Source organism: Corythoichthys intestinalis, chromosome 11 (genome assembly GCF_030265065.1).
Source record: "Corythoichthys intestinalis isolate RoL2023-P3 chromosome 11, ASM3026506v1, whole genome shotgun sequence".
NCBI classification, from domain to species: Eukaryota; Metazoa; Chordata; class Actinopteri; order Syngnathiformes; family Syngnathidae; genus Corythoichthys; species Corythoichthys intestinalis.
Window position 1 is genome coordinate 11,896,674 of NC_080405.1, and position 11,256 is coordinate 11,907,929.

General features: G+C 42.1%; 1 protein-coding gene across 1 annotated transcript; it reads right to left on the reverse strand.

Annotated features, from left to right (window-relative positions):
* Positions 1-5,746: 5,746 nt before the first annotated feature.
* egr1 (early growth response 1) lies at positions 5,747-9,677 on the reverse strand. The gene is made up of 2 exons (XM_057850412.1): positions 8,890-9,677; positions 5,747-8,286 (listed from the first exon to the last, which is right to left on the reverse strand). Exons 1-2 carry the CDS (start codon positions 9,098-9,100, stop codon positions 6,956-6,958), a joined length of 1,542 nt encoding a protein of 513 aa, XP_057706395.1. The 5' UTR covers positions 9,101-9,677; the 3' UTR covers positions 5,747-6,955.
* Positions 9,678-11,256: the final 1,579 nt, after the last annotated feature.

Genomic DNA, 11,256 nt, shown 5'->3' on the forward strand with positions numbered 1-11,256 from the left:
CTGAGGTGGGAGAGTCTGTCCATAGGACAACAATCAGTCGTACACTGCACAAATCTGGCCTTTATGGAAGAGTGGCAAGAAGAAAGCCATTTCTCAAAGATATCCATAAAAAGTCTCGTTTAAAGTTTGCCACAAGCCACCTGGGAGACACACCAAACATGTGGAAGAAGGTGCTCTGGTCAGATGAAACCAAAATTGAACTTTTTGGCCACAATGCAAAACGATATGTTTGGCGTAAAAGCAACACAGCTCATCACCCTGAACACACCATCCCCACTGTCAAACATGGTGGTGGCAGCATCATGGTTTGGGCCTGCTTTTCTTCAGCAGGGACAGGGAAGATGGTTAAAATTGACGTGAAGATGGATGCAGCCAAATACAGGAACATTCTGGAAGAAAACCTGTTGGTATATGCACAAGACCTGAGACTGGGACGGAGATTTATCTTCCAACTGGACAATGATCCAAAACATAAAGCCAAATCTACAATGGAATGGTTCAAAAATAAACGTATCCAGGTGTTAGAATGGCCAAGTCAAAGTCCAGACCTGAATCCAATCGAGAATCTGTGGAAAGAGCTGAAGACTGCTGTTCACAAACACTCTCCATCCAACCTCACTGAGCTCGAGCTGTTTTGCAAGGAAGAATGGGCAAGAATGTCGATCTCTCGATGTGCAAAACTGATAGAAACATACCCCAAGCGACTTGCAGCTGTAATTGGAGCAAAAGGTGGCACTACAAAGTATTAACGCAAGGAGGCCAAATAATATTGCACGCCCCACTTTTCAGTTTTTTATTTGTTAAAAAAGTTTAAATTATCCAATAAATTTTGTTCCACTTCACGATTGTGTCCCACTTGTTGTTGATTCTTGACAAAAAATTTAAATTTTATATCTTTATGTTTGAAGCCTGAAATGTGGCGAAAGGTTGCAAGGTTCAAGGGGGGCGAATACTTTTGCAAGGCACTGTATATGTTATATTTCGCATTTCGGTGGTTTTAAGTTTAACCCTTTCTTCACTTTCACCCCTGATAGAAATGGTATATACAAATGTTATTAAATACAGTTTGTCTCCCTGTAAAGGCCAGTTTTTGCAATTAAATTTGAGTTTTTACAAAAAGCTATTTTATTTCCACCCGAGCAGATTCACCCAACTTGCCCCCCACTCTTAATGACTGTCCCTTGTATTGGCAGGGGTACCTAATGTTGTGTCTCTGTTAACACCCCCAGAGGCTCTGCATTTCATCCATAATGGCTCGACTTCCAGGGAGAAAAGGAAACAACTTGAGCCCACTTACTAGCCTTGACACATAAAGTCTCATGAAGGCTTGTTTGCATTTCAGAGACACCCAGGTGCTTTTTGTAAAGCTGTAGTGCACTTGATGGCGTGTTGAAAGGTTGTCATATTTGGAGGTGCTTAAGCATGCAGTGTTTTGTTGTCTGTTCAAAGTCGTGTACTTCAAATAAGCATGGCTTATTAAGTCGAGCTAAAGTTGCCAGGACACCTGTAGATGGTTGTGGAAGCGATATGTCAAACGTCTCCTTTGTGTGCCACAAATAATATCAAAGAATCTCAGTCGGTCGTGTCGCACTCACGTCTCCCGTGTTGTTTTGAACATGCAAATGCAAACGCTTCACACATTTTAACTCAGTGGGTAGTGCAAATTCATTTTCTGGATGTATTTATTTATGTGAAAGTGGAGCATCTGCGTTTTCAGGTCAGTGATGCTGAGTTTAATTTACGACATGAAAATTGCATATAGATTCACACGTACATTCGGTGGGAGTTGGACTGCTGCACTTGATGGAACTCTATTCATAGGCGCATCTCAATAAATAAGAATTTCTTGGAGAGCTTTCAGCAAGTCAATTAAATAATGTGAAATTCCTATTTAATATGGAATCGTTAAGTGGAATATTTAAGGATTGGTATTTATTAAATACATGTAAGCATCTTTGAGTAAGTTTCAGTTAAGATTTCTGTCACTCGAGAGATTTCGTGTGACGTTGTTTTTCCTGAAAATCTCGGTTGGCTGTATTTTCAGTATTGACTTCAATCTGTTCTGATGAGCACACATAGCACTGTGAATGTTGCAATCTACCTGAAATGTGACAGAAGGGAATGGAAATCAAGCATTTTAAATATAACCTATTTCTCCCCAAAGGATCAACAGGTATAAAATTGGAGAGGCAAAGAGGAGAAAGTGCAAGACGACTGTCTTTATAATTCCCTACTGGGAAGAAACTAAATGAACAACACATTGAGGAAGAGCAAGGCTCACAACCCGAGACTGACGAAGCGTATTGAAAACAGATTACAGAGCTGTCCTTGAGATAAAACAGAGAATTGTAGCCTCACAGCGTGTACGGCACCTTGTCCTGTGAAGGCGACCTGCCCATGTTTCATCTCCATGCAGGGGCCCGAGATGACATTAGTGTCAGGGCTGTTCCAGCTAACCTAACTCCCCAATGGCCCGAGACGTGTCAAAGAGGGGAACGGATGGCCGCTGGCCCCCGAGCCCCTCACTCGCGCTCTAACTTGCTCACATTAAAGAGAGCTCTAATCACTGCGGGGACTTGGCCAATGATGTGCTTATCAAACGGCATATTTCAAAAAGGCATCTTAAAAGGCCTGAGGGCCAAGAGGCAATAAGAGCACATTTGTATGTGGATGAAAGGGAAAAGTGTAGACAGACCTTGCATCAGAATATGCAGAAGGGGGGGATCATTAGCATCTCGTGCGCTGGCAGAGAAGAGGAGAGGAAAGGAAGAGGGAGAGCACTGTTACTGGGATGGGATAGGATGGGACGGCTGAGGGAGAGAGAGTGGTACTTTTCCTCTCCGCTTTTCCTTTTTTGTATTACACAGTTCCCAAAAAGAATAAGAGAACAAATACATTTTTGAACAAAGGCAACGCTCTTGATGTGGAAGCCCATCGGGGCACGAGGTGGCTCCGCTGCGGCTTACCAAAACGAACTTTCTCCCAGAACAGCGCGAGGAAGAACCGCCAATCAGAGGACGAGCGCGACGAAAGCCAACACGCTTCTCTCACGTACTTGATGTGTTGGCCGTCCATCCTCCGAGTGCTCCGCTAATGGACTGTGACACATCAGCCCCCCAGCTGTAACGCGTACTAGTTGAAATGTTTGTCTCTTTGCATGAAAAAAAAAGGCTGAAAGGAAACTCAGCCTGTTGTTTTCACACAGAGTGGCCTGCTGCTAAAGCGGCAGAATGGCGCTTTAGCAGCAGGCGTAGATGAAAATAATTCTATCAACAAAGAAGAAGGCGACACATTTCAGCATTTTATGTGAGCCACATATAATGACGACTTAAATCTGTCTATGAATGCCTTATGTGCTTTTTCAGGTTTGTATCAAAGGGCCCAGTCAGAATAGATTCAACCACTCTATGAGCTAGTACGTGGCAACACCTATCTACTGGTGAACAATTTATGTCTTTGTGTACCTGTGTTATACCGCAACGCATTCATGCATCTTTTTTTCATCTGTTTTATTCAAAATTTTCTGAAAAATACTGTATAAAAGAAATTAAAATTAGTGTATCATACGTAAAAAAGGAAACCAGCTCAAACTACTTCTGTATTGCAGAACAAATTAGTACAAGATTGGCGCTACGGATTCTTTGAACTCACCAAGGAGGCAAAAAAAACAACAACTTTAAAATGATAACAATAACTTTGGTCTTGGCTAATCATGCAAACCTTGTTTTAACAGCAAGAACAGTTCAATTCATTCCCCTAGAGAATCTAGGGAGAAGATGTATAAACTCCCCACAGCAAGGCCCAAACTTAGTCAGATTCAATCAAGGGACAGCGCTAACTGTTAAAGAGACACTGTTTTCACGACCTTGCCACAACATGCGTATGAGTTCGAGAAGATGATTTTCAATTTTAGTTGAAAAAATTGGAAACTACTGCATAAATTATTTACAATGTGTATCATTTTTTTCTACTATAGTACAACAGCCTTCTTTAGCAGCATTCTTATTTACACTAAGGGAAATGCAAATCTAAACCGACCGTTGACCTCATTGTACCAAAAAAAAAAAAAAAAAAAAAAGGGTCTTAAAAACAAAACAACAACCAAAAAGAGAATCTGAAAAGAAAATTTTGAACAAGATTTCTTTGAGTTGATTTTTAATCTATTAAAAGCGAATTTAAGTGAAATTTAATTAAAGAAAGAAGAGAGAGAAAGTATGAACTGCTGTTATTAATAATTTCCAAATGTGAGGAGGCATAAACAGACTGTCAAAGATTGTATGACTGGTTCAAATGTTGGAAAATTTCTGCGGTTTAAAGTGATCCCTCGTTTCCCGCGCGAAAATCCGCAAAGTGGAGGAGGAGCTTACTGTATTTACTTTTTTTATTTATTTATTATTTTTTGTTGTTGGTGTGTTTAATGTTTTCACACTTAACAGCATTGGAAAGAGATGCATTTAAGCTATGTTTTTTCACGTTTTATTTTTTGTTTTCCAAAAGTGTAATAAAATAAAAAATAAAAAAAATAACTATATTTATATGTTTGTTTTTATAAATGCTTTTCAAGCACTGCAAATACAATAATTATAATATAAATGAGATGTATATAAAAGAAAATAATGATTTGTACATGTATACATGCATATATCTTGACATTGTTTCCAATAAAGTACTGTATTTATTTATTTCTTTAATAGAAAAAAATCTGCGATGGACTGAGAGCGCGTCGCTTGGGATCACTGTAATAATTATCTTAATGTGAGTGGTTTTAACTCAGCTGTATAGAAATCAAGCTGTTGAAGTATAGTGGCCTTAGAGGGTCAAATAGGTGTATTCTACACTCAACACGCGGCCATACTGTATCACATTCGGAGCAGACAGCCGCAATAGTGTATCTCTGCTTCATAAATGTATATAGTACATTGACACACACATGCTGATACAAAGACACCACTAATCAGACCCAATTTAGAAAGTCAATTTGGGATCGGGAGACCAATTATCTTAATTATTTTTCCTACGTACTGCCATCAGTGTCGTCAACTTCTTTTCCTGCTTCTTATACTGCTGTGTGTGCAATTGTATCTAGTTCTGGTTGATCTAATGATCTTTGTTATAACACTAAATTTCTCGAAAATATGGGGTGAAAAAAAAGCGTGGGTTCTTGCCTCCATAGGTTTCTATTAAAGTAGACAAATTGGAAGTACAACATTGTGGTTGGGAACTCCAACTGTGTGCTTTGAAACGACAGAATCTTGATAGTTATATCCATGAGGGGAAAATGAAAGGGCAGAGAAAGTCTGTAAAAATATAACTGTGCACATCTAAGCAGTCAGTTTAAAGGGAAAAAAACATTTACCGCCAAAAAGATTTTGTAACTCTGAGAAGAAAATGTTTTTCGGATGGGAGTATTATACTGGTGGAAGGTGAGTGTACAGGATGTATGCAACAATGTGGGGGCATCAAGTGTGAATCTTAACATCGTGAATGAAAAATGCTTTTTGATAAGCTGAAGAATATCTTCGAGAGTAAGTTGGATACATCAAGATTAAATGCTTACTGTTCATAAGCATGGGAGTCATGCATTAGTGTTATCGCTGATTGAAATCATGCTGAGCAAATGCATTCTTTGATTCAAGCAGAAAAATCCCCTGCTATGTTGTTAAATAATGGAATGCAAATTGACCTATGGAAATATGTGAAAACGAATAGTTCTTATGAATAAAGCACCAAAACACAAAGCTATATATTCACATTTTTATTTATATTTAAATTCTGGGCGGATATCTTTTACACCAAATATCCCATTGGCAGTTAAGCGCATTCATTGTGTTCAGAAGCCTGGAACAGTCACTTGTTTGGACAAACACACATACAAAATAAAGAAAACCACAAAATAATGAACTGCATGTATCGAACATACAAAAGAATACCATGCCTACTCAGTAGGTAACGTCAACATTCCGGCTCTTTAAGATGTGGATATTTACACTTAGAAAAATAGACTTTAAATGTTCTCTTTTTTGCTTACATTCTAATTAAATGAAGCAGTGCCCTCATCCTTTTTTCTTCCCTTCGAGTGTGACTTACATTCTGTAACAAAAATATTCCCTCAGTCCTTAAGGCGGGATGCAACGCATCCTCTCTCTCGTACTCAGCCGATTCACGACATCAGCAAGGCTTCACAAAAGGCACCAAATAACGGGAGCGTTTGTCCTTTTTGTTAGGTTTTTTTTCAGAGTTGGGGGGGTATGCTCTTTTCATATTTTTTTCTTTACTCAACGATATGTCCCCACATGTGAGAAAGAGAGAAAAAGAGTACCAGTGGATGATATTTACAAACAGAAACTAACATTACTCCTACTCATGCTTGAATACGTAAGTGCTTTTTTTTTGTCTTTTTCCAAATGAAACGTATCACAGCAGCATCACTACATAATAGAGAAAATATGTAGAAAATGTGGCCCTGCTCACTTCAAATAATACAATGCAACTATGCAAATCATTGTTCACATCAATGATATCAAAGAATGATAGGAACAAAACATGGCACATGTACAATATACATATATGATAGCTTATCAGTCATTGTCCTTTGTACTGTATGCATGCCTACAAGGGGCGGACATGTTTGAGCACTGCAGCTGCTGGCGATCTTCACTTTTTATCTGTTTCTTGGGTGTACCTGATAGTAAAGAGCCAAAACTGTTGAATCCAATATTCTCTGTTCAGTCCGTTATGCATTTGAAGTGCTTCATTTTTTTGTCAGGGTTGAAGGAAAAACCTTGCCCAGTCCTTGTACATTTTTCCTTTTCTTTCATGGATAAATCTCAGGATTGACCCACCACTGCACAGTCACAAAAGTGCTTTTTTGTTTTATTTTGGAAGGGAGAACAACAGTCTCTAGAGTCTTTAGATGCTGCTGCAAGTCCTTTCAAATGAACTTATGGAAGCAATCTTAGCAGATCTCGACTGTCCTTGGGGAAAGGGTGGTCTGCAGGTCTGATAGTGGGGTTGGCACTGGGGAGTTGTAGAGGTTGGAGGTGACTGAGGAAGGGAAAGGTGAGGTTACCTGGGACTGGAAAGTGCCTGACATGGACACTGAAGGATAGGTAGTGGCGATTGAGGGAGACGGATAGGAAGTGTGAGCTGGAGAGGAGTAGCAGGAGGTAACAGGGGATGGGTACGAAGACACAGGGGAAGGGTATGAAGTCATGGGCGAGGGATAGCTAGAAGCGGGCGATGCTACCGATACGGGAGCCGACACCGGTACCGCCCCAGATGCCGTTTTCTCTGCCTTTTTGTCCTTTTGCCGCAGGTGGATCTTTGTGTGCCTTTTCCTTTCGTCGCTACGAGCGAACTTGCGTCCGCAGATATCGCAGGCGAAAGGTTTCTCTCCCGTGTGCGTGCGGATGTGCGTCGTCAGGTGGTCACTGCGGCTGAAGTTGCGCATGCAGATGCGGCACTGGAAGGGCTTCTGCCCCGTGTGGATGCGAATGTGGCGAGTCAGCTCGTCGGAGCGCGAGAAGCGGCGATCGCACGTCTCCACCGGGCAGGCGTAGGGTCTCTCGTGTGGGGGGGTCTTGCTCGGTCGGGTGGGGTATTTGCGCATGCGACTGGGCTTGATCAGCTGAGACTGATAGACACTCTTCAGGTCTTGAGAGCCTGTCTGTGTGGCGAAGGCCTTGATGGTAGACAGAGGGGTTAGAGAGGGCTGACTTGATTGACTCTGGAATGGCTTTTGGTCAGGCGGCACCAGGCTGATCTCTCCCTGCTGCTGTGGGAACAGATAGTCAGGAATCATTGGCACTGGAAAGCTTGTTCCACAGGTTTTACTGTTAGGGTAGGCAGGGGGAGGGTACTGCGTGCCTCCACTGGAACTGGAGAAGGCTTGGCTTTGGTCAGGAAATATGTCGGAGTTAGGGTTGGGGTAGGTTGGGGCGGCCGAATAAATAGGGTTAGGTTCTTTGTGGTGAATTGAGGACGTGAGGCTGGCGCTCTGTGACGAGGAGGAGGTAGAAGAGGGGGACGAGGAGGATGTCGGGGCGGACGAAGATGAGGACGATGAGTTCTGTGAATTGGTGGACGAAGAGCTCGAACTTGCTGGAATGTTGCCCATCAGACCAGTGAACACACCCAAAATAGGCTCCACCCAAAGGCTGTTGCTGCAGGCAGTGGCAGGTTCTAGAGTGAAGTGACCCGTGTAGGAGATAGGGGGTAGCCTTGGGGTGGGGTACGTCTGCTCCCCGACTGTTTTCTCACAGTTGAAGGAGATGTCAGGTAGTGTATCTGCCAGGAGAGGAAGACACATTATTAATCCAAGTCAATCAGAGGTCTATGGTGATGGGCGCACCTTAATTTCAAAAATGTTCTCTTGCAAATCACATCAAATCAACTTTCCTTCCCTCTCAAGACGCTAATCTCACTTTTATTATTTTGTTTTGCCTGTTTTGTACAAATGACACACAGATGCACACACACAAAGACGTGCACACAAAAGCACATTTTCCTGAGGCCAATCACAGCTCGAGGCTTATTAATTACAGTAACTGCAGTTCAGCTGGTTTTAGGAATGCAATTTTAATGGGGAAGTTGAAGAGTTTGTCAAAACACTAAAGTGAATCGACAATCAATTGCCATCAAGCTAGAAATTTTATCACATAAGCGGTCCTATATTCCAAATGCGATCAGTTTAAAAATAAAAATCCAAAGCGGCTGTAACCAGAAAGGTTGCAAATGTCTTACTGTATTATTGTTGTTTAAAGTTGTTTCAAGTGGTTTTATTATAAAGCATAGTTTAAGAAATAAAATATCGAAAGAGACATTACACTGCATTTACAACGATGATAAAGATATTGGTATATGGTGAATTGAAGGAAGCAGCCGTCTTACCCCCAGCAAGGTGGTCGTACGGCTCCCCTGGCTCACCGGAGCCAAAGCCGGCACCTTCGGGCGCGGAGGCTGTGAGGAAGGGTGTCCCCGCTGAGCTGAGCATCATCACCTCCTCCAGCTTGGGGTAGTTATCCATGGGGGAGTGAGGGAAGTTCAGAGGCTCTGAAATCTGCAGCGCCGGGAGGAGCATCTCTGTCTTGGCAGCAGCCATCCTCTTCTGGTGCTGCTGGAGCTCGAGCAGGGTTGAAAGTGTGGAGCCCGGCGAGCAGAGAAGCGTGCGCGTCGGGCTGACTGACTGCTGCTGCACGCTGGCTGAGTGCAGGGAAGAAGCCAAAGACGATGCTGCGCTCTCTCAGCCTCGTTCCTTGCCTCTCGGGCTCCGCTTGTCCGTCGGTTGCCCTTCTCTCTCAGAGATGAGTAAAAAGATCCTCTTGTCTTTTTTCTTGTTGTTGTTTTTTTTAGAAAAAATCCAAAGTGTCCTTTTTACTCATTTGCAAAAAATGAATAAACAAATGGCTTGTTGTTTTATGTATAATTACAGTAAACTAACTTTTCCAGTCCGGTATTAACCGTCTTGGATTTAATGTAGTTTGTTGACTTTTGTACTTTTGGTGCGATGTGCTCAGTTTGGGAGTTCTATGTGTTTTTCTATCTGCTCTCATATAGTTGCGCTTGTGGGCTCTCAGGGCTGTCTCTGAGCGGAAAGGTTTCCCGTAGCTTTTAAACCCTCTCTCCGTGACGTAGATGTCCATATTTGGGGAGGAGGAAGCCCATATTTAGTCACTGCGGTGGAGGACACATGACGCCGGCCGGGAGGGAAAGAAGAGCGCGCCGAGCAGAGACTTGATATTAACGCTCCATCCGTAAATTGCGAAGGCGACACGGCCCTTCGTTCAACGTGTCTTCATATTGTAAAAGCGCAGAAGGCAGCCGTATAATTCTCGCCTTTCCTCGTCCCGTCGTAGTTTTCATTTGGATTTCTCATCTGTGCTGCTGGCTGCGCAGCTGCCGGAAAGCGCCGCGCCACAGAGCCTTATAAGGTCATGACTACATAAGGACCGGCTCCGGTGGGGTTCCAGTTGCCTGCCCTTATATGGGACTTCCTGAGGCGGCGCTGTTGTTTTGGCAGGGAGGAAGACTGGAGAGTAAAAATCATGGGCAGACCGCTCAATAAGTCATGTCAACAGCACAGTCCCAGACTCCTCTGATTCATTTTCATTTAAAGCTCCATTCATCGAGGAGCGCTAATGCACTTTGTGAGTATCTCAAGGATAAAAATGCTCAGTTTGCAACATGAAATAAAGTAAATACAAACTTTTCCAATGAGAAACACACACATACATAGACTGGCGTATGTGCATAGGCGGAGTTTGACTTTTGGGGCAGGGGGGTGGGGGCACAACATGTTAATGGCCGCAAAACACAGTGTCAGAGATAAAATGGACTTACAAGAATCTTTATAATAATAAGTTGAAAACAAGGGTGTAGGTTTGCATAGGGACGGTAGGGACATAACACTACCAACTTTTCAGGATGCTCAAATTGTCCCCACCACCTTTTAAGCAACCTTATTTGCATTGTGTAATGAGTTCAGTTATTTAGCTAACTTAGATTGTCTTCCCATATGTTGTAAGGATCGAATTGGTACTACCATTATTAAGTGAATTACTTTATGTTGAGACTTAAAGTACATTTACCCCTTTTCACTTGCTGCATGTTCCGATCCATTTTTCCCCCGCTCAAACGCACGTTTGATTGGCTAATGACTAGAACCCCCACATTTATACAATCCGACAGAAAGACATGTCAAAATGCCACCTCCTCTGGCCCCTTTGAAGAGGGGGAATATTAGAAGTTTTGTTCTGCCAGCAGCAGCAACCACCCTAAGTAATGTAAAAAGACATCACTGTTGTGGAGGTGGGGAACAAGCCACTAATTTTGCTACTGAAAGTCCAACCTGCATCAGAGTTAGCATAGCATTAAATTGTGTAAACTTGCTAACCTGCAAAACTCGAGTAGAAAGCTGCTTAGAATCGTATCTTCCTGTACGTTTTCTACTGTTAACGTTGATTCAACTGTGTATTTAATCATTAATTAAAATGTATTTATTTTCTACATCATTTTAAAAAAAAACTATACATTATTATTTACAGCCTACGCGCATTTTTTAAATCTAAAAAAAAACTGTAAACAAAATCACAACCACTTTAAATTTCCTTTATTTGACTCAAGCTTTTTGAAAAATGACCGTCTTCCACAATTTTTTTTTTTTTTTCCATTTTTACGTAGGCACCAGCTACTTTTGAGAAATGTACCCGGTTTGTTTGGTCTTATTAATGTACCGTCCCCAGCAAAAAGTGTACATGC

Excerpts from the sequence above, each read along its gene's own strand:
- egr1 (XM_057850412.1), bottom strand. The coding sequence starts at position 9,100 with ATGGCTGCTGCCAAGACAGAGATGCTCCTCCCGGCGCTGCAGATTTCA. Across the intron at positions 8,287-8,889 it reads GTACGACCACCTTGCTGGGG|ATACACTACCTGACATCTCC; the intron begins GTAAGACGGCTG and ends CTCTCCTGGCAG.